This window comes from Polyodon spathula, chromosome 19, assembly GCF_017654505.1.
Source record: "Polyodon spathula isolate WHYD16114869_AA chromosome 19, ASM1765450v1, whole genome shotgun sequence".
Taxonomy (NCBI): Eukaryota; Metazoa; Chordata; class Actinopteri; order Acipenseriformes; family Polyodontidae; genus Polyodon; species Polyodon spathula.
Window position 1 is genome coordinate 3,068,806 of NC_054552.1, and position 23,759 is coordinate 3,092,564.

At 36.3% G+C, this 23,759-nt stretch overlaps 1 protein-coding gene across 1 annotated transcript; it reads left to right on the plus strand.

The window, feature by feature from the left end:
• Window positions 1-2,198: 2,198 nt before the first annotated feature.
• Window positions 2,199-11,233, plus strand: LOC121295125 (G1/S-specific cyclin-D1). Its single transcript, XM_041219538.1, has 5 exons — window positions 2,199-2,648; window positions 4,034-4,249; window positions 4,814-4,973; window positions 8,000-8,148; window positions 10,981-11,233. Exons 1-5 carry the CDS (start codon window positions 2,451-2,453, stop codon window positions 11,134-11,136), a joined length of 879 nt encoding a protein of 292 aa, XP_041075472.1. The 5' UTR covers window positions 2,199-2,450; the 3' UTR covers window positions 11,137-11,233.
• Window positions 11,234-23,759: the final 12,526 nt, after the last annotated feature.

The following is a 23,759-nucleotide window of genomic DNA, read 5'->3' on the forward strand; positions in this document are numbered from 1 at the left end:
ATTTCTGTAGAGCTACGAATATAGTTGGGTAACCTGGGCTTTGTTTCTCACGTCTCCCTTTTGTGTATGCGCCTTTGCTAGGTGTTTTGCGGTAAATGGAAACCCATGTGGACTTGTTAACATGGGTACAGTCTGGAATTCACGGAATGTCGAAGACTTCTATTAATGATCGGCGACAGCACTCGATTAAAGGGACAGCGTGACATATTTTAGAACACCGTCATAATTTAATAACCTATTTTATTGAGCAAGCAACACCAGAGTTGTCGTTCACAGTTAAAAAAAAAAAAAAAAAAAAAAAACGGCAAACGACAAATGTCATTGGTTTAGTAGCCTCGTGTAAATGTATTCTACAAAGTCTCTCATGTGTGTTATAGAACCACATGGAATACTTCTCAAGAGCCAGATTTACACGTGGTGCATATGGCGTTCTACTGGTGGCATAAAAACATTGTAGGTTTTGAGAGAGTATTCGTGTTATGGATTCGGACACTTTTTGATGGTTTCGGTCCTTGATTAGCACTACTGATAGACTACCATAATTTAAGTAAGGCAGTCCAAGACTATTGTTCCAGCAAGTCAGTCATGGGGGGAAAAATCATTTAGAAAAGATAACAAATACAATCAAGCATGACTATCTTTTGACACATTTAAAATCCAGGAACAAAAGGTACAGATACTACTTATTCAGGAATGTGATCAGAAGGGCTAGTCCGTCAGTTTAGATTTGTTTAACAGATTTAACAAAAGGTGAAGAAAGGGATAAGGGGGTCCTCCTCTGGCTTTATGCAAATCAATATAAACGTGGCAATTTGATAACTTGACTTGCCAGGCCTGTGGCAAACAAACAACAAACAGCCGAGCTGTCATTACAGGAGAGTATAAAGATGCGTTTCTTTAAGTAAAACTGCTTTACATGTTCAGACAGGATTGTGCATTGAATGATTGACACATGTACAAGACTTTTCAAACGATTTCATGTTTTCGTAAATCATAAAGTAATTACTCTTAAGAAAAAAAAAAAAATTTACAGAGGAGGCAAATTCATAATGCTTCCTCTAAAAACACAATGCTATAAATAGTGGATAGCACACCAACGTTTTTTTTTTTTTTTTTGTATAAAATTAACAAGATTTTTTTGTTTTTTTATCATCCACCTATTATCCAAGATTATTGTAATGCCAGTTTAATATAAAATTGTCCTGAAGTACATTTAAATGCGATAGAAACTTCAAAGATGTCATTTGTGTGTTTGGATCGCAAATTAATAATTATTTATTATGTGTCATAGGCTTTAATAATTTACTTTTTATTAATTGGCAGTCTGTACGTGTTTTTACGCTTCTGACTTTCCTTCATTTTTTAAAAATGATCCCTAAAATATCCAGAAGAACCGACAGAGTTCCTGCTTCGATTCTGCCTGGTAACAGATCTTGCCCCCATTGGTTTAAACTAATTTGAGATTCCTCCCAGTTTTTTTTTTTTTTTTTTTTTTTTTTTTTTTTTTTAGGGGGGAGTTCCTAGGAAATTACTGTCAAGTTTCTTTTTCAAGTGGGCGAGTTCGTTTATGCAATATTGCCACACACAGAATGAAAGCTGCTTAGCACTTTTTGTGAAATGCTTCACATATAATACAATATAACATGATAGATAGATAGATAGATAGATAGATAGATAGATAGATAGATAGATAGATAGATAGATAGATAGATAGATAGATGATTTGCAAAGACAAATATTAAGCTATACTACTTTCTATTTGTTTCATTGTATATGTCTCTCTGCCAATATGTCTTAACAAGTATAGGTACAAGTAACTTGAGCAGGCATCAAAAGTATATAGAGTTTATTGCTATAAATTATATCATTCAAAATCATCAGAAGAAACAGTTATATTTACTGAGTGTTTTGGCGAATAGTAATTAAGCAAAACACTAAATTAAATGATTGAAAACGTCTTTGCCGTTGTTGTTTTTATTTACATTGTTTGCTCACGCAATTACACAAATAACAGACACAATGATTTAAAAGAAATTAAAGTGGGTAATGAAAATAAAATTTAAAAAGAAAAATCCCCTTAAGGATAATTTTTGTGAATGTGTCTATTATCCAACCCCTATTTTCCCCCGCCCCCCACGGAAAATAACCTCCCCGATTTATACCCAAGCCCTGCTCCAACTCTGCAAAGGGAAGGACTAGCAGCTAGTGGGATGTGTCTTTAAGACTTCACCCTCCTCACAGTGGCCTCTTCCTCTCTTATGCTCACAGAGCTTTGATCTTTGCTTAACAACAGTAACGTCATTGCTTAGCAGGGAACGAAAGGGAGTTTTGTTGAAAGGAGCGAAGTTTGAGAGCCTCCAGAGGGCTTAAGCAGCAGCAGCAGCAGCATCCAAGGCAGTACTTGTAGCGCTCATTCTGAATCCTTCGAAAGCTTGAAAAAAGTTTAAGACATGGAACATCAGCTGCTGTGTTGTGAAGTAGAGACCATCAAGAGAGCCTACCAAGATGCGAACCTTCTAAATGACAGAGTTCTACAGACATTGCTTAAAGCGGAGGAGAACTACCTTCCTTCTGCAAATTACTTCAAATGTGTGCAGAAGGAAATTGTGCCTTACATGAGGAAAATTGTTGCCACTTGGATGTTGGAGGTTTGTGTGAAAAAAAAAAAAAAAACACTTTGTTCTGACACTTGATTTGCCCTTTGGACCGACTTTTAATGCACATTTCAAACTATGGAATTATTTAAATATGAAGTCTTGTCTCCTTTCTTGCACCACGTGCATTTTTTTTTTCTTGGTTTTATTATATGGTGTTTTTTTTTTGGCGATTTTTAAAACACATATATAAATTTAGATACCAAGAACGTATATAGGCTGGAGATAAGTTTTTTTTTTCCCCATGGCTTTCTAAAACGTGCTAATGCGATCTACACCGTCTTTGTAATTGTATTACAACGCAGTGGCTGCAATATTAAACGTTCGTTTCTTGTCAATGACTGATTGCCTTGTGAATTATTTTATTAGAATGTATTTTAAATCAATAGCAATGTACACGTATGCAGTGTAACTCGTGCCAGTAATATGCGCCATCTTTGTTCCTCACTGTACTAATGTATTTAATAATAATATATACAAAATTTGTAAAAAAATAGTTGACATAACAAATATCCACAAATACACCAAGGCCAGTTTATCTATATGACACATTTATATATATAATCTCACCAGATTTTGAGAAAGAAAACGTTTTTTTTTGGTTTTCAGTTTTACAGAGACCCACCATAAATGACCAAACTTCAGAAGGTCGCAATGCAATATCTATTTTAAAAACGATTTATTTCACCGAAATATTTTTTTAATACAATGAATGTAAACTTCACATATTTTGCAACATTTTCATGTGTTTTATGTGTGTCGTTTCACTTTACTTATATTTTTTATTAATTTTTCAAACTGCGTGTTGGCACGTCTGGCTAAATGTCGCATGTTCCTTAAAAAAAGCTCTCCCTCACAATCTCAGTTCTTTTCCCCCATAATTTGACCTCAAAATAAAAAACGATCGATTGCATCTGATAAAGGACCCTTTTTAGTTCATTTTCATGTATTTTTTATTATCCTGAATAATTTTCAAATATTTAAAAATATTTTTTGAAAAGATGACGAACTACAGAATTCATGCAGAAACGTTGCTTTGGACTCCACCTTGATGTCTTAAAAAATAATAGCTAAAAAATAGAACAAAAAATCGTTTAAACTGATATAAAAACGTATTTAAATGACACAAATGTGCATTTGTATGTTCTTATATAGTTTTTAGCACATAAATGTATATGTTTTATTAAGTGTATCTATATAAAGGCAAAAAGCATCCTACCTTTTTTTTTTTTTTTAAAACCATTGTAAAATTACAAAGTGATTCATAAGGTATATATTATTGTATCAGCAAGTGTATTTCTAGATTATATTTTAATACATTTTCATGTAAGTGACCTAACTTTTATTTATTTATTTATTTATTATGTTCCTAATTTTAGGTGTGTGAAGAACAGAAATGTGAAGAGGAGGTTTTTCCATTGGCTATGAATTATTTGGACAGATTCTTGTCAGTGGAGCCCACAAAGAAAACCAGATTACAATTATTGGGAGCAACCTGCATGTTTTTGGCCTCAAAAATGAAAGAAACAATCCCCCTTACCGCTGAGAAGCTGTGCATTTACACCGACAATTCTATCAGGCCCGGAGAGTTATTGGTAATTTAACTTAATTATGTTGTATTTGTAGGCCTACTTCTTATATACATCATAAATAGAATGTAAAGACAATCCGTGGTTAATGTAATTTTATATACAGATAAGTTTATATTGCAAGCTGCACTGAAATTCACTTGAAATAGTTAAGTCTTGTTTATTAAATGTTTTGACAATTTTTTTATATACAGGAATTCACTTAATCCAGCCTAGTTCATTATATTAACGCCTAATTAATTAAGTTTGGAAAAAACATACGTTATTTGTTGTTATCTATATTTATTCGGTTAAATATAAAGTCTTTTTAATTATACCATTCAAAATGTACCATTTCTTTTCCGTGGTCATGGTTTATTGGAGTTACACATAGAGCGCTAGCGCCCCCTTGTGAGTATACTGTAGAAATAAATGACAAAAACGCCTGATTATTTATGTATTTATTTGTTTATTTAATTAAGCCCGTTAACTGAGCTCGTTTGTTTTGTAAAACAGATGTATGTTTCTACCGATGTATTATAGAACACATTATAACGATTGTTCCTTTTTCTTATTTGTTTTCTTGAATAGCAAATGGAACTGTTGGTGTTAAACAAACTGAAATGGGATCTGGCTTCAGTGACCCCCCATGATTTCATTGAACACTTCCTTTCCAAACTTCCAATCCACCAGGACACCAAGCAGGTTCTCCGCAAACATGCGCAGACTTTCGTGGCTCTTTGTGCAACAGGTACGCACGGGAGTCGCTCAGCTATCCACACGTATTTCAGGTGGTGTTACGTTTGGGAATGCACATTTTAAACCCTCCCTAGATTTAAGTGCAATACACTTTGGTAATGATTTGTGTTTACCTTAAGTTTTAGACGTGGATTATTTAAACTTTGGCCAAAAGGTAAGTACCAGGAACAAGCAAGTTTACCGCAGGACGAGCCCCTGACAGTGAAACATAATCTATGACAGTAATAATATGTTTACAATTTTTGTCCATAAAAATGCATGGAGACAAACTTAATGAAATATTCATCTTTTTAATGAAACGACCCACATTAGTAACGGAGGTGCATTGCATTGTGGGATGAAACTGTTCAGCCACTACTTCCTTGCTTCATAAATGGTTTTATTTTTAAAAAGCAGAACTAAGAATCAAACAGAACAAGAAGACCAGTTAACTCTGGTAGAAAGCACATCTTAATTATCTGCACTTAATTAGGAAAGGGTAGTAATACTATGCAGATGTTGCATTTCCAGTAACTGATATAAATTATGACTACTGGTGCATGTTCTTACTGGGCATGATGGGTTGTAAAGTGCAGAGACAGCGACTTGTGGGTGCTAAATGATGCCCTAGTGCCAGTTGCTTTATCTTTTGTTCTTTCTCTAAAGTCCATCAAAATGCTGATAGTGTATAAGCAGCCATGGTTATCAGGGCTACATTCTCGAAATATTTAGTCAAGTCAAGCTTTTGGAGGGGAATTAGCCTTAATACTGTAAATTCATGAAATATCAGGATTCACTGAAATATGACGATTAAAAGGAGTGGTTCAAATAAAAACTAACCCTAACTCAAAAGTATCACATGTCATGTATTGTTCTCCTTATAGTTTACCAAACTACTAACTTATTTGGTTTTGGTTGCTGTCTGGTCTGGTGGGCAACTCCATTGAAAGTCAAAAGAATTTCATTTATTTTGCACTGCTGGCAGTGCTAATACAGAGAAACCAGAAGATGTGAAAAGGTGAAGCATTGTTAAAATTCCAGCACTTTGATCAATTGCCCTTGCTATTCTAAGAAATAACACATTAGCAGTTGGTTCAGTATTGTTATTTGTAACCCTCAAACACTGCCACAAACAGAAAATCATTTGTAGACAAAAATATATATTTGGATTGGATACAAATGTTCTACTTCTTCTATTTAATTGAGGGTGTGCGATCTACTAAAGCTCAAGGAAGGGAACGCAGTTAAGTACATGGATTCCGTGCAGCAATTTCCTCTTTATTAAATCAGTTTAGCTGAGTGGGGGCAGGGGCACTGGGGGCTTCACTATTTTGAACAGGAGGGATTACATTCAAGGTGCTATTAGGCAGAGTTCCTTTTCTGCACCCCTTCAAGACTTTTCTTAATAGAACTGGATTTATGCTGAGGCAGCTCTTTTGTGCTGTGGTAGGTCAGGAGGAAAAACTTCACCAGTTATGCTGTTTGAAGTTAGCACTCAATTGAGGTCAATATTCTCCTCAAGAAAATACAAATATTAAAAATAGCACCCAAGACAATGCAGTATTTAAAGGAGTGTGACAAAGGTGACAATTAGTGCTGTAGCTTTTAATTACGTCTCTTGCTATGTAAACACATTAAGACAAGTAAGTTTGTAGAGGGAAAGAGAGCAGTTCCTGTCTGTGTGCCAGCTCAGGTATGCAACTAGTTCAAACCTGTTGCATCTCTCTCTCTGGAACAATTTCTGTAAGTCATTTTGATTGGCCTTAATGAAATATTTTCAGATTTCCAGTCATAGCCCATAGCTCTTGTAGAGACAGATGGAACTGACCCATTTAGAAATGAAAAGAGGTGACTCGCCTTGTTCTGGTTTTATTTTTAAAGCGCTGGGCTGCTTGCTTTGTCTTCCCTTCAGGGTGGCTGGGATTCCAGCTTCTTTTCAACAGTGCTGAAGTTGTTTATTCCCCTTTGGATGGAGTCTAGGATAGGTTAGTGGGGATATGAGCATAAATGAATGGGGGCCCCCTTTCTTTTGTGCCTGTGTCAGGTTTAATTCATCTCACCACAGCCTCCTTGTTCGTGGGCTTTCAATGGAGCAAGATGAGGCGATGGAAGCTGACAATGATGCCACACACTTTTACTTATGGGGAGAGGGGGCATCCAATTACAGGCTCGAGGGCCTCTAATTAATATGTTGAAATTAATGGCCAGTGCTGTAAATAAACTCTTGTTGTTTTTGACAATTGGCAGGCCAAGTCGCCTGTCTGCGGTGGTTCTGGGCACAAAACGGGTGGGGGTGTCGGACCTAATCTTAAATTATTAATCTGTTATCCACTGAAAGATTATATATATATATATATATATATATATTATATATATATATATATATATATCTATAATATATTTATATATTAGGTAAAAAAAATTTATTTTTTGCTAAGTTCTTAAAAACCCTTAATTTAAAAATGAACAATATATATTATATATATATATATATATATATATATATAGTTAGTCGTATCAATGTTAGCACAATACACATTTGGAAAGCCAAGCCAAAAAAAAAAAAAAAAAAAAAAAAAAAAAAGTTTTCTTATCGATTTCTAAAAGAAAATAAATGTGAATGGCAGAGGGTGGCCTCACAAGGCTACATGGGAGTGGCTTTGCAGAGACCTACAGCATTGCAGGCAGGCAGGGCACCCAGCCACTTGTCAGCATGGTGTCACATCAGAATGTCGCTGATTGTTCAACAGTTCTTGAAGCCCCCCCATTATTTAGTTATGCCACATAATATGACCCCCCTCCCTCCCTCCACATCGGGTTGCAAGGATGGGGAACAGCCAATGAGAAGAAGCTTTAAACAAAGATTTGGCTGTTCAATTGACACCTTTTTAGTTGTTTTAATAATTATCTCTAAAACTGCAGTGAACTATTTTTGTTGGGCCTCAAATATAATGGTTGTCACTAGGCAACATGTATATATGTAAGTTGCTGAAGTGTGCACAACAAAACTAAAGCATGTTTTCTTTTTTTTTTTTCCAGATGTCAAATTTATTGCTAATCCCCCCTCCATGATTGCAGCTGGGAGTGTAGCAGCAGCCGTTCAAGGACTCCACCTTAAGAACATCGAAATCATGTTATCATCTCAGAACCTCACAGACTTTCTATCGCAAGTCATAAAGAGCGATCCCGTAAGTATATATAAAATTGTAAATGAGAATGTTAGCAAGAAAATTTTAAAAAATAAACTAAAATCCAGGTCACATGCGTAGTATGCCATAGTCTTTGCTTATTACTATGTTGGATCTCGTTGTCAATAAACACAGATGTTACCAGCACTAAATAAAAGAAATGGGATCATATAAATGTGCTAAACAGACCTCATGGTGTCTCTGACCTTTTGTCCCACCCCCCTTGCAGACACCTCATTGTGTTAAGTGGGGCCAAAAGTCTTTCATTCAGTGTGTTATAATTATCTAATTGGGGTTTATTATGTGTCAGACCCACACTGGAACCACCATTGAATACCCACAGTAAGAATACGTGGAGCTGTAGTCTGCAATAGCTGCCACGTTGCTTGGCTAGCAGAAGATCTCCCATTCTCTCTGGTAGTTAACAGGAGATTTGCATCAGCAGGTAGCTGGGCAATAAACACCTCACGAGTCAATGGGCCAGGAAGAGAACTTCCAGCCAAGGCTTAAATTCAATGATCCGTGTTACAATGATGTGTAAAGTCAAGCGATGTGATTGCTTTTGTCTTGTCAATGAAAGGGTCGGTTCTTGTGCGGTCTGAAAAAAAAACAAACAAAAAAAAAAACTCCCAGAACGAATGCAATTTTACTCAAAGTGATGTGGTGGGCTGCTTGTTAATCAAAGTCTGTCAGCTCTGAAGACTCCAAGTCTACAAAGTGGTTTGCCCTGAATAATGGTTGACTAATGAGTGTGGTGTTGGTATGCATTATGAGGCACCACCTTGAAAGACTGGTTCCTCTGAATTTGATTTCAAGCAAGATTTTTTATATGTAATCTGTATAATCTATATAGCGGTAACATCTTATTTGGGTTAATGAAAAGGGAAATGCATTGTTAAGACTTTTGGCCTTCCTTTTACACATACAAAGGCACATATAGTGGACGACTAAGGTGGAAAAATAAAAAGCTACTTGATTAGAAGTTCTTCACGGCCCATGTTCACCTCGGTAGGGCTCCAGTTTCCTGTTTTCTCTTTGATCAGAGGTAATTAGAACCCAAACAATCACAATTCTGGCCCTTGGGTAATCCTCCACATTTGAATGGTTCCATCCCTCTTATCCCAAAGCCACTGAATTGCTGTACCTATCATTGTTTTCAGGGCCAGGAATTTGCTAAACCAGATTGAGTTTCTATCCTTTCATGGTTTATTGTCTTCAGCCTAATCCCCTGCCCACCCACTTGAGGGGACACCAGTGAATATACTTCCATTGTTCTTAGTATACCAGCTCAGCAGATTGCACCAAGAGTAAAATGGACAAAAAGTGTCTGTAGCTGGTTGAGGACCTTATCAAGAGTATTCTGTCAATGACAAATGTTTTTTTTTCCTGGCAACTGATTTTTGTTGTTTAAGGTTTGATAAAATAAACCTTGGGAATACCTACTAGTTTTACTTGGATAGTGGAATGTTGGAGGGGACAATGAAGCCTATTCTGGTGATAAGCTAAGCAGGTAACAAGATTTGTGTCAAATGTGGCTGATAGCTAAGAATGATACTGGTAATGCATGAGGAAGTTGTCCACTTTTCTAATGCCAGCTTCTGTTATCTGTACCTCTATTTTTTTTTTACTGCTCTCTAAGGGATTTTAGAAAAAAAGAAAAACATCTAAATTGAAGTAGGCCCTTTTCAAATTAATCTGAGTGAAAATCTAAAAAAAAAATACATCTGTTGTAATTTGGTTCCACTCTCAAATCACTTTGAAGAGGAAATATGGATGTGAAATGTGGAGAATGCAGGTTGGGGGTCGTGTGGTTTCAGTAGGTGCGATACGGTGGGTCTAATTCATTGAGAAGCCAGGATTAACCTCCCTAGAAGGGCTCTGTCTTTGGGTGGAGGAGAGGGATCAAACGAAACAGAAACCCATGCCTTTCCAAATGCAAAGCTTCAACACTGAAAGCTTCAGAGGGGGTGGAGGGGCATAGGAAGGAAGGGGGCTCTTACAAGACAAGCTTGTGAATGGTGACAGACTTGAAACAGGACAGAAAGAAAGCAGCAGGCCAGGCTTCTTCTTAGGGAAACAACATTCGTTCTCACTCATGCGGATGCTAACACTTTTTATGGCAAATTCTTATGGAAGAGTGGCTTCACTGGATGGACTGAGGCCTGACAGAGGTCAAAGAAAATGGCACTGAATAAGGATAGCTAATGATGTTTAGTTTTAAGATACAGGAATCAACCAACAAGTGGCAGCTGATGCTGTGTTGCGTGTGGCATTCAGTAACAAGGCAGGAGGGCTGTGTATCAGAGTAGAAACACGGTAGATTCGATTGTGCAGTTGCATGCTGTGTTTTGTCTTCCTTTTCATTTTTTTATGTAGAAACTCTTAATGGCTGACCCCCCCCCCCCCCCCCCCCGAGTCATAGTGGATGACTGCATGCTGGCGTTCAGGAATGCTTATATCACACAAGAAATCAGAGATTATCTGCTCATTAACTGGGCCTGGTAGTTTTTTCCTCATCCGGACATGAGCGAGATTTAAGACTGATTAGTTCACTTGATGGGTGGCAATGACTTTATGCAGCAATTGCCCACCCTTAAGTGTCGCATCTTATTCAGGAAACTAGTCTTGCCTAGTGAAGACAATCTGTGAGCATAACAGTCAGTGCTAAATGGCATATTGATGTTATAGTTGTTATTAATTATTTCCTTTTGCATAATGTAATATTATTAAAAATGCCATAACATTATTGCTTTTTTAACAGCTGAAATGGTGCAGAATGTCCAAGTTCTGTAAATGCTTTAGTATTGATCATTTGTTACTATTCATTTTTAGGACTGTTTGAGGGCCTGCCAAGAACAGATTGAGTCCCTTCTTGAGACAAGCCTGCGCCAGGTACAGCAGCACAACATCTCTTCAGAAACAAAGACTGTTGAAGAAGAAGTGGACCTCTCCTGCACACCAACGGATGTGCGAGACGTGAACATTTGAGTGAACTATCCATGGAGTTTGCTATGGCAACCCAACAAAGGGCTTTTCAGGAAGGACATGATGGCCTAGCATCCCAATACAAAAAAAAAAAAAATAAGTAACAGAAAAAAATATCTCTATGATAATTAATACAAAAGAAGGGGGAAAAAAACAACACTTTGCTTCATTGATTCTCCTCGATCTTTTATTTAATTTTTTTTCCCCTTCAGCCTGTGGCTTAAAAAGATAAATAAATAAAAAACAAAACTTTTAAAAAGTCCAAAACCTAAACAAAAAAACAAAACAAAAAAAAAGGTCTTTATATAAAAAAAAAACAAAGAGAAAAAAAGTAGTATTTGCATAACTTGTGTTGTGCTACAAAAATAGACATTTATGCAAGACATTAATCAACTAGTTTTTTTTATACAAAAAAAGTGCTTGTGCCTATCTGTTTATTAAAAATAGGCATAAGCACAGAAAAAAAATGTCTCCAGGGGAGGTATTAGATTTTTTTTTTTTTTTTTTTTTTTTTTTTTTTTTTTTTTTAAAGTGTGAAAAAAAAAACATTTCTAAAGTGGAAGAGGGTTTGTTAGATAGTAAATTTTTACATTTTCCCTACAAAGTTGAGCTTTATTGCAGCCTAGGCCTCTCTGTATCTTCTTATACGTTTAGTCACTTTATTATATTTTTGTCTAGTCATTCATATTCCGTTTTTTTAGAGCTTATCCTCTTCTGCTTTGAAATGGTTAATGTAACCCAATAGATTGTGTATTTTGTTTTAGCATACATTATTATATGTTACTCTTTAGAGTCTGTGGATTACCTAAACATAAGGCTTGAGGTGCCAGCATTAACACTGCCTAAATAGATCCAGTTTCTGCTCGTATATAGTTTATTATACACATGGGCAGCAGAGCTACTTTGTTATTGTCATTAATCTCCATATTTCAGCAGTTATCTATGTATTAAAAAAACTGACTTAAGTCGTTGTAAAGCCCCTGGTGCAATCCACAGCCTAGTTTGTGTGTGTGTATATATATATATATATATATATATATATATATATATATATATATATATATATATATATATATAATTTTTTTCTAACAAACCATTCCATTTAAAAGCACTTTCAGTCAATTAGATATTACTGACTCTTCTGGAAAACAATGTGGGACTTTACTAAAGAAATGGAATGGTTTTGGAATATTGGAATCTTTGTGTTTTGCATTGCAAAGCAAACATATTTAACTATAGGGTTATTTAGGAAGGAAGCAAGATGTTGAAAATAGGAGTTTAGGTGAGCGTGTTTGACTTCCTGGACTGCTGCCGTTGTTGTGTCCTTTCATCCTTGTGTAAACGGTGTTTGAAAGCGTTTGGTGCCAGCTTTTTAAGTAGGGTCCAAAAGGTGTACATAATATGCACACATGATGACTAGGCTAACTCAAGAGTTTCCTTGTGACTGTAATTTTATAGTAAAGATTGAGTACTATTTATTGCAAAATGTTTTTTTTTTGTTTTTGTTTTTTTTAGGCCAGTATGGATTTTGAAATAATGCTTAGTCTTTCTATAAGATTATTTAAATCTGTTTAGTTCACATTTGCTAAGAGCCTGATACATTGTGTACTTATTGTATTTTTTAATGCAAACATTTCAAATAAATCTATGGGCCCTACTTGTAAAAAAAACAAAGGCAATGCATGTCAAACACCATGGTTAATAATGGGTAGAACTGGTGTACTTGAAAACAAAAACAAGTATCATTTCAACGTGTTCCCCCATCCTTAAATATAAATTTAGAGACAATTAGAAGATTTGCACAATGTGGAAATGTACCGATTTTTAGGTATTCTTTTAGAAAGTAGTAGTGGAGGGAGGAGTTGGAGAAATAACTGAAGTTGCTGCGTGAGGAATATTTGATGGCTTGATGTACGTGAATAACTGCCGATTATAAGGCATTGATTGTAAAATGAAAAAGAAAAAAAAAATGGAGTCGACACTCCTTTTATTGAGCTGCTATGGAAGATTTCCCAGCAAAAGGATGAATAGTTTAAAAAAAAACAAAAAACAATAACGATGCTTTTTTTTTTCTCTTATCTAAGTCATTATGTTTGCTGCTATTTTGTGGATCTTTTTTTTTTTTTTATTACAATGTCAATATACTGCCATGTGATAGGTTTTTAATTTTCTCATAGAAAATTATGATATTATTGACATCTTGTTTTGTTTTTGTAGTTTTTTTTATGTGATCAGTTTTTACTTAATATGATTTCTGCGCTATTCCAAAAAAAAAAAAGAAAGAAAAAAATAATGAAAGACAAAGTTTTCTGTTCCACCATACCTCATACTGCAGTTGTCAAACTTATCGTTATTTAGACCGGGTTTTTACATTTAATTTTTAACTCAGTGCCTAATAGTTCTGTTTTAAACTGCAATCTGAAATGCATTTATCATTGTTCCAAATGGGTCCTGCAGTGTGCAAGTAATAGCATAGATTGAAGCTGGTGCCATATGTAACCTGACCATGTAACTCTGAGTTTTAAACTGTTTCATTGAAAGAGACTGTATTCCCCCTTTTAGGCCATTAATGGCCAACTTTTATATATTTATAAAGTGTTTGTACAAGTAGATATGATGGAAGTTTTATATGTCTTGTCTACTCATGAAGCCATTGTGTGTTTTGGGTAGTAATTTAACATTGATTAAAATGTAACTGTCTTTTTATATTTTCAACAACAATGACCATAAGCTATACATTTTTTATTAAAATAAATAAATAAATAAATAAGTGTACATACTGCACAATACATTTTAAGTAGACACGATTTAAGCAAACAGCTTTTTCTATTGATTTTTATAATATCTATTAAACTACCATTTGAGATGGAAGGTTGGGATTGTCATTTAATAGGTCTCTAATCTGTATCGCTAACCCTTTACTGTACACCATTTGCATACAATCTTATCAGATTTTCTGTACATTTTTTCTCAGTTGCAAAAGTGTTAGAGAAACGAACCCAAGTTTAAGTGATCACTGAGGGTATTAAAGACAACAGCGGTCCTTGCCTGTAGGAACATGCATTAACTTAGCAATCGTCTATTATGCTGCTACCCTTATTTGTTTGTGGAGAGAAGAAGGAATCAAATGGTGAAACATTTCCTTTTAGCATTCTAAGATATTATTTGCAAAGCTGCTGGCAAACACAGGACCCAGGAGGACTGGATATAATCTGTTCAATATCAGGAATGTTTGTTACCTCAAAAAAGATGATTCTGTATGTGGCATCTCTGTTGATCTGGACCCTATGTGCATCATAAAACAAAGAGCTTTCCTGTCTGAAGATAGTGTATAGACCAGGCTTCAGGACCTCTGTCATTTCACGACAACAATGTAGCCCTGCAGCCAAAACAATGCTGGGGTTACCCCTTCAGAATGGGAGCTGACAAGAAAAAAAAAAAAAAAAACATGTTTCTGTCTGCACTTTAATTCAGACTGGAGGGCAACTAAAAAATAATTCCTGTGTTCCCTTGTATTTTGTTTGGAGGAGGTGTTTTATGCTGAATGGCCTTAGGTCTGACAGAGCGCCCACATACTTAGAGATGTCTAAAACTCTGACTTCTTAGCAGTTACTGGTCTGAAATGCACATTTTTCACCAACAGACCTGTATTGGGCATGTTTCCAACAACAAAGTAATCTAGAATTAAAAACGAAATAAAATAAAAAAAAATTTAAAATAATTTTCTTGACTTGTGTGTTTCTGTACAAAAAAAGGGTGTGTGTGTGTTGGGGATTAAAAACAGCTTTGAAGAATAAACTAAAACATATAGGCGTCTCTAAATCACACATAACATTGCGTTGAGCTAACAACAGTGTTGAGGATTAGTGTACAGGGGTCTATTTCTACATCATTTAAACAGCAGTAGATTGTAATAGTGTACAACCCTGCTGTTTTACAGATCTTATTCTACTTTTAGTAATGTTAATGTAAATCAGTAAACCACTTCTGATGGAAAACACCGATGTTGAATGCAAGGCCCTGGGGTGAATTAACTGTATATTCAAAAGTACGTGTGTTAGCCAAAAGATATTCAACAGAAGAAAAAAGGCAAACAGTAGTATAGCTAAGTGCTAAGAAGAAGCAGAACATCTGTGTTTAAAGCCTAGGTTACAACTCCTTTAACTACAACCTGGATTATACTGGGGGAATATTTATTTTGGTTTTGCGAACCCCCAAGAATCTGAATTGTTTCTGTCTGCACCCAGAATCTGAATTGTTTCTGTCTGCACCATGAAAACAGTCTGTAAAAGTCAATCTCCTCATTCCAATATCGAACTCCGGCTGCCACTGGTTCCATCTGCAGTCTAAAATCTGATCATATTGTTGCCATTTTCCTGCTCCTGAAGGAAACCAACTGAATTGATATCTAACCTCTGTCACTTCAATCCTAGTAGCAGATGGACAGGCAGATTATGTGTTCTACGGCCTATTTTGTTGTTTCAGAAATAGTAGGTTTTAAACTTATTGAAGTTACTAATACTGAGCATGTGTTATAGCTGCTGATATAAACTTTAGTTAAAACAATCTGAATTTGAATTTCCCTTTAAAATCCTTGCTTCAATTACAACGTTCAGTCACAGAGTGGCACTGTATTCAATTTGAAAACTTTATGAAGCAAAGCTGCTATTAACATTCCTCAAGTGATTTCCATTTGTTTTATTTCTATCCCTGTACCCTCGCTATCACTATTCTAATTTTATTTAAACTGCACTAGCATCACAAGGGATGCTAGCATCCTAGCATTTAAAAATTGATTTTGCCCAGTCAAGTGAAAATCACAAGCAATTACGTCTGATATTTCTCAGAAACTACTGTACCATGATGAGGAAATGCCATTAATTATTTACAGTACAAAAAAACAAAAGAAAAATAATTACTATAAATAAAATTAATTACTTTAAAAAGTTTTAGTTTCATGCAAACTACTGAAGGCATAATTTGTGGCTTAGTAGGAAACGGTTTAAACACTGGGCTATGACTACATTGAACAATGTGGATTGACATGGATAAAAATACCATATTATATGATTGACAACAATTTTACTCCAATCATTTAATTTTGTAATTGATTTATTTTAGAAATAACTTAAAACACATTTGTTAGGTCTAACATAGGTATCTTTTCATTAAGTCCTTGCATTCAGGCCTGCAGTGTGACTGAGAGTGAGTGTGTGTGTATGTGTGTGTGTGTGTGTGTGTGTGTGACACAGTATACACTGTTTTGTTATGCAAGGAATGCCTTTGATCAGGGGTTTCTGTAAAAAACCATGAAACTCTAATCCGTTCCCACAGTCCACTAAACGTGAGCTGGACAAACAGTGGACAATGGGAGCCAGAACAGAGGGATATTGGAAAATAAAGGGCTGCTGACTCACAGCACTTAAAATTAGGCAGTCAATGATTTTGTGTGGCATGTCTCACTAACTCACTGTTTTTAAGGTAGTTTAAGATTAATGCTTTGGAGAGAGGTTTGGGAATTGTTGCTTATCAAGGTTTAAGGTGCTCATTTTACATTTGTAATGAAAGCAGAAGACAATGTGTTTTTTGCTTTAGTATTCACAATTAAATATTTCGAATCCAAAACAGAGCAGCTCTCCGCTCTGAGCTCACAGGCACCTGGCCTGCAGAAATAATCCCCATTGTTTTTTATTTCCCCAACCTACGGAAGCGCTAAACCAATGCGATGCTCCCTTTGGAGTCCCCAGCGAAGACCGACCTAATTCGCTCAGCCAGGACGTGAACCTGCGCTGTACGACTCACCCTGCGCAACACGCGGCTGCACTTCTACCAGATGAACCACTCAGGGACCTCTATGTTTTTTAGCATTAAATGATGATGCCTATTTTAAAAGAGATGCTGCCTAAAGGAAAAGATTCCTATGTGATGATGAGATTCTTGAACTGTGCCCAGTTAACGTATTCTTTGTTTATTATTCACTACATTTTATACTGCAATTGAAATTTTCAAGAAATAATGCCATCACAGATACAGTATTTATAACTGCTGGAGTTATAATGCATTTTAATGGAATAATTTCTAAAATGCAAAGTGTACTATAACACAAAGACAAGTGGACCTGCTTGCGGCTTTGGATTGGGCACAGACTTACAGGGGAATAGTAATACAGCTTAAAACAACAGGTCTCAAACTGAACCCAAAGGAGTTCACTCTAAATTTCTTCTTACTTACTCACATGAAAACAATCACCATAGTAAAATAATAGTAAAGTCTAGTAGAGCACAGTGAAATTTTGATAATGAATTGGCTAGCATGCATGTTAATGGTTAAAAAAAAAAAAACAACATGGTAAACTAAATAAATGCTTAGCATAAGCATGAGGAAATCATGGTAACACTGTAGACCTGCTGTGCAAATCTACCATTGTAAACTTTGATATGTGAACCCACGCTCCCACACACAGACTCACATGCCTCACTTACTGTAGGGACCTGATAGCAGAAGGTAGCGAGGGTGCATGCACTCTAGCCCAGCTAAGACCCTTTATTAACAGTGGAGCACTACTTCACAGATGACGGCTTTTGAAATCTTTTTAATAAGTAATCCCATAGCGTGCTTTTAAAGGATCTTTTCTCCTCTATGAATCACAAAGGCATGGGCAGTACGGAGTGCCAGGCAACAGGGGCTAAATACCCAAAAGCTAGCTTACCAGTGTTTGAACATTATCCTCAAAGTCTTTAGCATAACCTGGTAAACACTGGGCAGATTACAGTTGGATTGTTAAACAGTAGACTAATCATTTAAGTATAATGTTGAAATACCAGTGCCACTGTTATAAGTACAAGTAACTTTGTTTTAATGTGCATTTCTACGAAGATTAAAACTGATAGCGCTCAACTCTACCAAAATAATACCCCAATAATACAATGCCCTACAAAGTTATATAAACTATCTGACTTTAGACACTGCTGTTTGAGCGCTACATATTAAAGCTGCATAATAAAACTGACACCACGATTGTGATCATTAAGCTTTTGTTGTTGCCTCTTTTTATTATTTATAAACTCCCCCTCTTTATTAAACTGCTTTCTGAAAAGTACTTTCAATGCCAGATATTGCACATGTTGTTCAAAGGACAAAGTTAAACTGCAGACGTCAAACAAAAACGTGACAAAGCCGGCTTTTTTAAGTTAAGTGAACATTTTAGGTTTACATTTCAATGACATTCCTGCCTGGTGCCAATACAAAGCTTTAGTTTTAACCCTTCATCTAACGCATCCAGCAGTGATGTTGACTGTCAATAAGTCAATATCATTACTTGAAATCACTGGTTTTATCTGTTTTGTACATTTGGGTCAATCCAGCTTAAGTGGACCGAGGGAGGGTCCTCAACCCCAGTGGTGGGTGTCTAATAACAGAGCCCTTGAAACTACATTTAAAATGATACTGCTGTTATTTGTCAAGGTCATCCCCATATGAGGCCGAAACAACTCCCTAAAAATTTGGTCCACTTGAGCTGTAACAGTTTCCTAATACTGTGCCTGCCATATAAATACCCCTCCCCACCCAAAAATATGGACAGAATTATATTCTGAATTGACATGATAGGTCTGTGATCAAGTGTTCCATAAAACTACCTTTTTAAAATCAGTTATCTTTATGAAACTAATTTACCACCCCAAAACATACTAAACACAGTAATAAGTAAATTAATAATTAATTAAAAGATAAACAAATAATTTGCTCTTATTTATTTATTTATTTCTCAAATGTCTCATGAACAGCAAATGCCAATTAATCAGTGCCAACCAGCCAGCTTCAGAAGAAGCAACTGTTCCTCTTTTAAGCAAAAGCACTTTAGGCTCTTTTTTTAACATTTGTCATTTTTTTTTTTTATGTCACCACTGACCACCTGCTCCTGAGATTCTAAATGTTTTACACAAACAGAGCTGAAAAAAGAAACCTTAGAACCCCCCCCCCCCCCCCCCCGCCCCCCAACACACACACACTTTTTTTTTTCTTTTTCTAACGGCGTTTTGAATTAGTTACAGAATGTTTTTCTCTTTGGATCATTTTTCTCCTTTGTGAAACAGCAGAGGAGGGAGGGTAAGTTTGGGGGGGATTACATACGCAGAGATCTTGATGATCATCGAAAGAGCAATGTTGTCTACCACAGTAATAAGAGGAGAGACAATAAAAAAGAAGACAAAAAAAAACCTGACCATCACAATTCTGGGATACAGTGAAAAGAACAGGGCTGTTGATTAATGAAATAATAGCTAAATGTTTAATTAAATGTGCATTTGTTTGCGTGTGTTGTAAATAACTCCTTCATGCTAGGTAGATGGCAACGATACATTGCTGCTGGTCTTTTTTTGTCCAAACAGTTATTCACCTGATTCTGGAAATGCCCTTTTTATGATTAAGTTCGAAACTCTTCTACTGCTTAGGTAGGTGGGGTGGGGTGGGGTGATCTTGGTTCGAACTGCCCTTGGAAAACGCCAGTTTTTCCTAGATCTAATTGTTCCCTCTCAAATAATATATATTCATTGCATCATGACACCAAATCATACAGTAATAAACAGAAACAGGTGCTAGTGTTCTTGTTCATTGGGTATTTTCAAGAAGCCGCTGCTTAATGCACAAGGCCATACAGGGCAGTGAATCTAGACATTACTAGATGTTAATACATATTGCAATTACACATGTAGCTGTGTAGTTGCACTGCAGGTGCTATTAATTACTAATACAGCAGCCTGCATATCATAACTGCAATTTAACACATTCTATAGGAGGGCAGTGTTATTACATCTAAAATTCAAGGTACAATGTCGAAATGACAGCTAAAATGCACAATTAGGTCTACGGCAGTTTTAAAAACAAACCCTTTTTAAAATGGAGATTATAATTTTACCAACATCAGTGGCTATTTATATGCAAGTTTTATATTATATATATATATATATATATATATATATATATATATATATATATATATATATATATATATACATACATACACACATATACATATACATATACATACATCCATACAGCTCTGGAAAAAATTAAGAGACCACTGCAAATTTTTCTTAAATCAGCATCTCTACATGTATGGCAGCCATTCCATTCCAGTGTCTGTTGAATTCCAACACAGGTACACCTCATTCTACTGAATGAGGTACTGATTAGGTGATCACCTGAACCAAATCTTATTTAACGAGGAAAAGTATAAAACCCACTCCTTTGGTCATCACTATCCTCTTGCAATAGGACCAGCTGGATGGCAAAACAGTGCTAGTAGTACCTCAAAAGTAATTGGAATCAAAAAATAACTATTGACCATGCCCAAAGAGTTGAAAAGGAAAGTTTTGAGTGAGGAAAAGAAGGGTTCAATTCTGGCTATACTGGCAGAGGGATACAGTGAGCGTCGGGTTGCTTCCATCCTTAAAATTTCAAAGACGGCGGTTCATAAGAACAAGGTCAAGCAGCACACATTGGGGACAACAAAGCTACAGACTGGCAGAGGGCAAAAACGACTCTCCACTGACCAGGATGACCGCCAACTCATTCGAATGTCACTCAGCAACCGTAGGATGACATCAAGTGACCTACAAAAAGAATGGCAAACGGCAGCTGGGGTGAAGTGCATGGCGAGGACGGTTCGAAACAGGCTCCTAGGGGCAGGGCTGAAGTCGTGCAAAGCTAGAAAAAAGCCCTTCATCAATGAGAAGCAAAGAAGAGCCAGGCTGAGGTTTGCAAAAGACCATAAGGATTGGACCGTAGAGGACTGGAGTAAGGTCATCTTCTCTGATGAGTTCAATTTTCAGCTTTGCCCAACACCTGGTCGTCTAATGGTTAGATGGAGACCTGGAGAGGCCTACAAGCCACAGTGTCTCGCACCCACTGTGAAATGTGGTGGAGGATCAGTGATGATCTGGGGGTGCTTCAGCAAGGCTGGAATCGGGCAGATTTGTCTTTGTGAAGGATGCATGAATCAAGCCAAGTACAAGGTTGTCCTGGAAGAAAACTTGCTTCCTTCTGCTCTGACAATGTTCCCCAACTCTGAGGATTGGTTTTTCCAGCAGGACAATGCTCCATGCCACACAGCCAGGTCAATCAAGGTGTGGATGGAGGACCACCAGATCAAGACCCTGTCATGGCCAGCCCAATCTCCAGACCTGAACCCCATTGAAAACCTCTGGAATGTGATCAAGAGGAAGATGGATGGTCACAAGCCATCAAACAAAGCCAAGCTGCTTGAATTTTTGCGCCAGGAGTGGCATAAAGTCACCCAACATCAATGTGAAAGACTGGTGGAGAGCATGCCAAGACGTATGAAAGCTGTGATTGAAAATCAGGGTTATTCCACCAAATATTGATTTCTGAACTCTAAGTAAAAACATTAGTATTGTGTTGTTTAAAAATGAATCTGAACTTATTTTCTTTGCATTATTCGAGGTCTGACAACACTGCATCTTTTTTGTTATTTTGACCAGTTGTCATTTTCTGCAAATAAATGCTCTAAATGACAATATTTTTATTTGGAATTTGGGAGAAATGTTGTCAGTAGTTTATAGAATAAAACAAAAATGTTCATTTTACCCAAACACATACATATAAATAGTAAAACCAGAGAAACTGATAATTTTGCAGTGGTCTCAATTTTTTCCAGAGCTGTGTGTGTGTGTGTGTGTGTATGTTTTATATTATATATATATATATATATATATATATATATATATATATATATATATATATATATATATATATATATATTTGCTCTTCATTTCACATCATTGAGGTTGACCATTGAGAAATCATATACCAGTGCTGGTGCGGACAAAGTACAGTACAAGACAGCCAGAATGCTAACAGTGTTCCATATTCACCAACCCTACAGGGAAGAGTAAGTTATATCTACCTCTTTCAATGAGAGCCCTATCTCCATACCTCACCTGCTGTACACTGCACATGCCAGCTGTTAGGCCTGTTCCCCTCCTCCTTGTTCATTTGAATTTTGATATGTTTATTGAAGTGGAAGCAGAACAAAAAGTTTCTTTACAGACCATCAGCTCACCTTGTGCACTTCTGTGACTATTTTAACCCCATCTTGCCCTTACATTAGCCCAATTCCTTGAGATACCACATATTAGCCAATTAAACATCTAAACAGGAACAGCTAGTTGCAAGCAACTCAGAGTAAAGGGTTACTGGTTTCAATGACTGTGTCATACTAGGTACATTTACACAATACTTGACTTCTTGACTGTTTGATAACCAGGTGTGTGTGTATAACATACCATATTTCAATTACATCATTACTTCTTGTTTTATAACTACTTCAGCGAGGAGTCCTCGGATTGCCTGAACAACTCTTTTTGGCAAATATGCAAGCTGTCTAAAATGAATAATGAAAATAGACTTCCTGTCATTTAAGGATTAATAAAGCACAACCAATTACAATAACAGCAAAAGTTACAACAGAGAAGGTATAAGATTGGCATTAAAGTCTGTATGTGTTATATACAGTAACTTGAGTCTTCTAGCATTATTTTTTTTATTTACATATTCTTTAATAATTAACGGATAACCCAAACTTAAATACATCTAATTCGCAGCCTGGTCATTTTTTCTGTCCACGTGTATAGCTGGAAGGGGCTGATGTACAATTTAAGAATGTCATGACCCATATGTCTTTCCCCAGTCTAAAACAGAACTTTGCAGAATGCGTTTTTAGATTTATAGTTAAAAATGTACAATTGTTTTACCTATTCTCCTTTTTAATTTAGCTTTCTTATAAAAATAAATAGGATTTCCCTGTTTTTTTTGTATCATTATTTTTAGGTCAGGTCTCTCCCTTTCTTTTAACGTAAGCACCTTTGGGTTAAATCAGTGGATTTTCCTCTTTGATGCATTAGTGCAAGCTAGTTACTAAAAAATCACCTGCCAAAGCAAATAAATGGTGCCTTGAGTCATCCCCCCCAGCCTGACAATGTGGAATTGTTTTGGAAATGCTTGTCAAATTCCAGAATAAAATGAGACACTTCCTAAACTGCCCCTTTTGAAGTCTAAAGCCTCAGGTCTACACAGGCTCACAGGGAAGGCACTGTTAGAATTGCTGTATTTTTGGCACACATAAAAAGGAAGGCAGGAGGATCAGTGTCACACACGCCTGCTTCAGGCCTCCCTGATTTTACACCAGACACCCACTCACACCTGAGTCACGATGGTCAAGCACATAGCTGGGGCTTGAACGCATGAGGAGTTCACACACTGCGGTCCAGCTCCTTTACCACTGAGCCACTGCTGAAAGAGGAAGGAAAGTACATGTATGTCAAACACTTTTACCTGTTACTGATTTTACAGTAATTCCCTTGTCTGTACATACCCGATAATCATCACTTGTAAAACCCCAGTAAAAACACATTTTTGAAACCTATTACACTCAGACAACAGCTGGAAATTACAAGATGCCTTTGTTTTGTTAGACATGGTCAATGGTTATAAAAGGAAACTGATACTGTACATTAAATATATTTCACTGTTAGATATGCCAAGAGAGAGCCTAGATATTCTAGTTTAACACCACAAGCATTCATTTCACTGCATTCCCTTATCTTGTT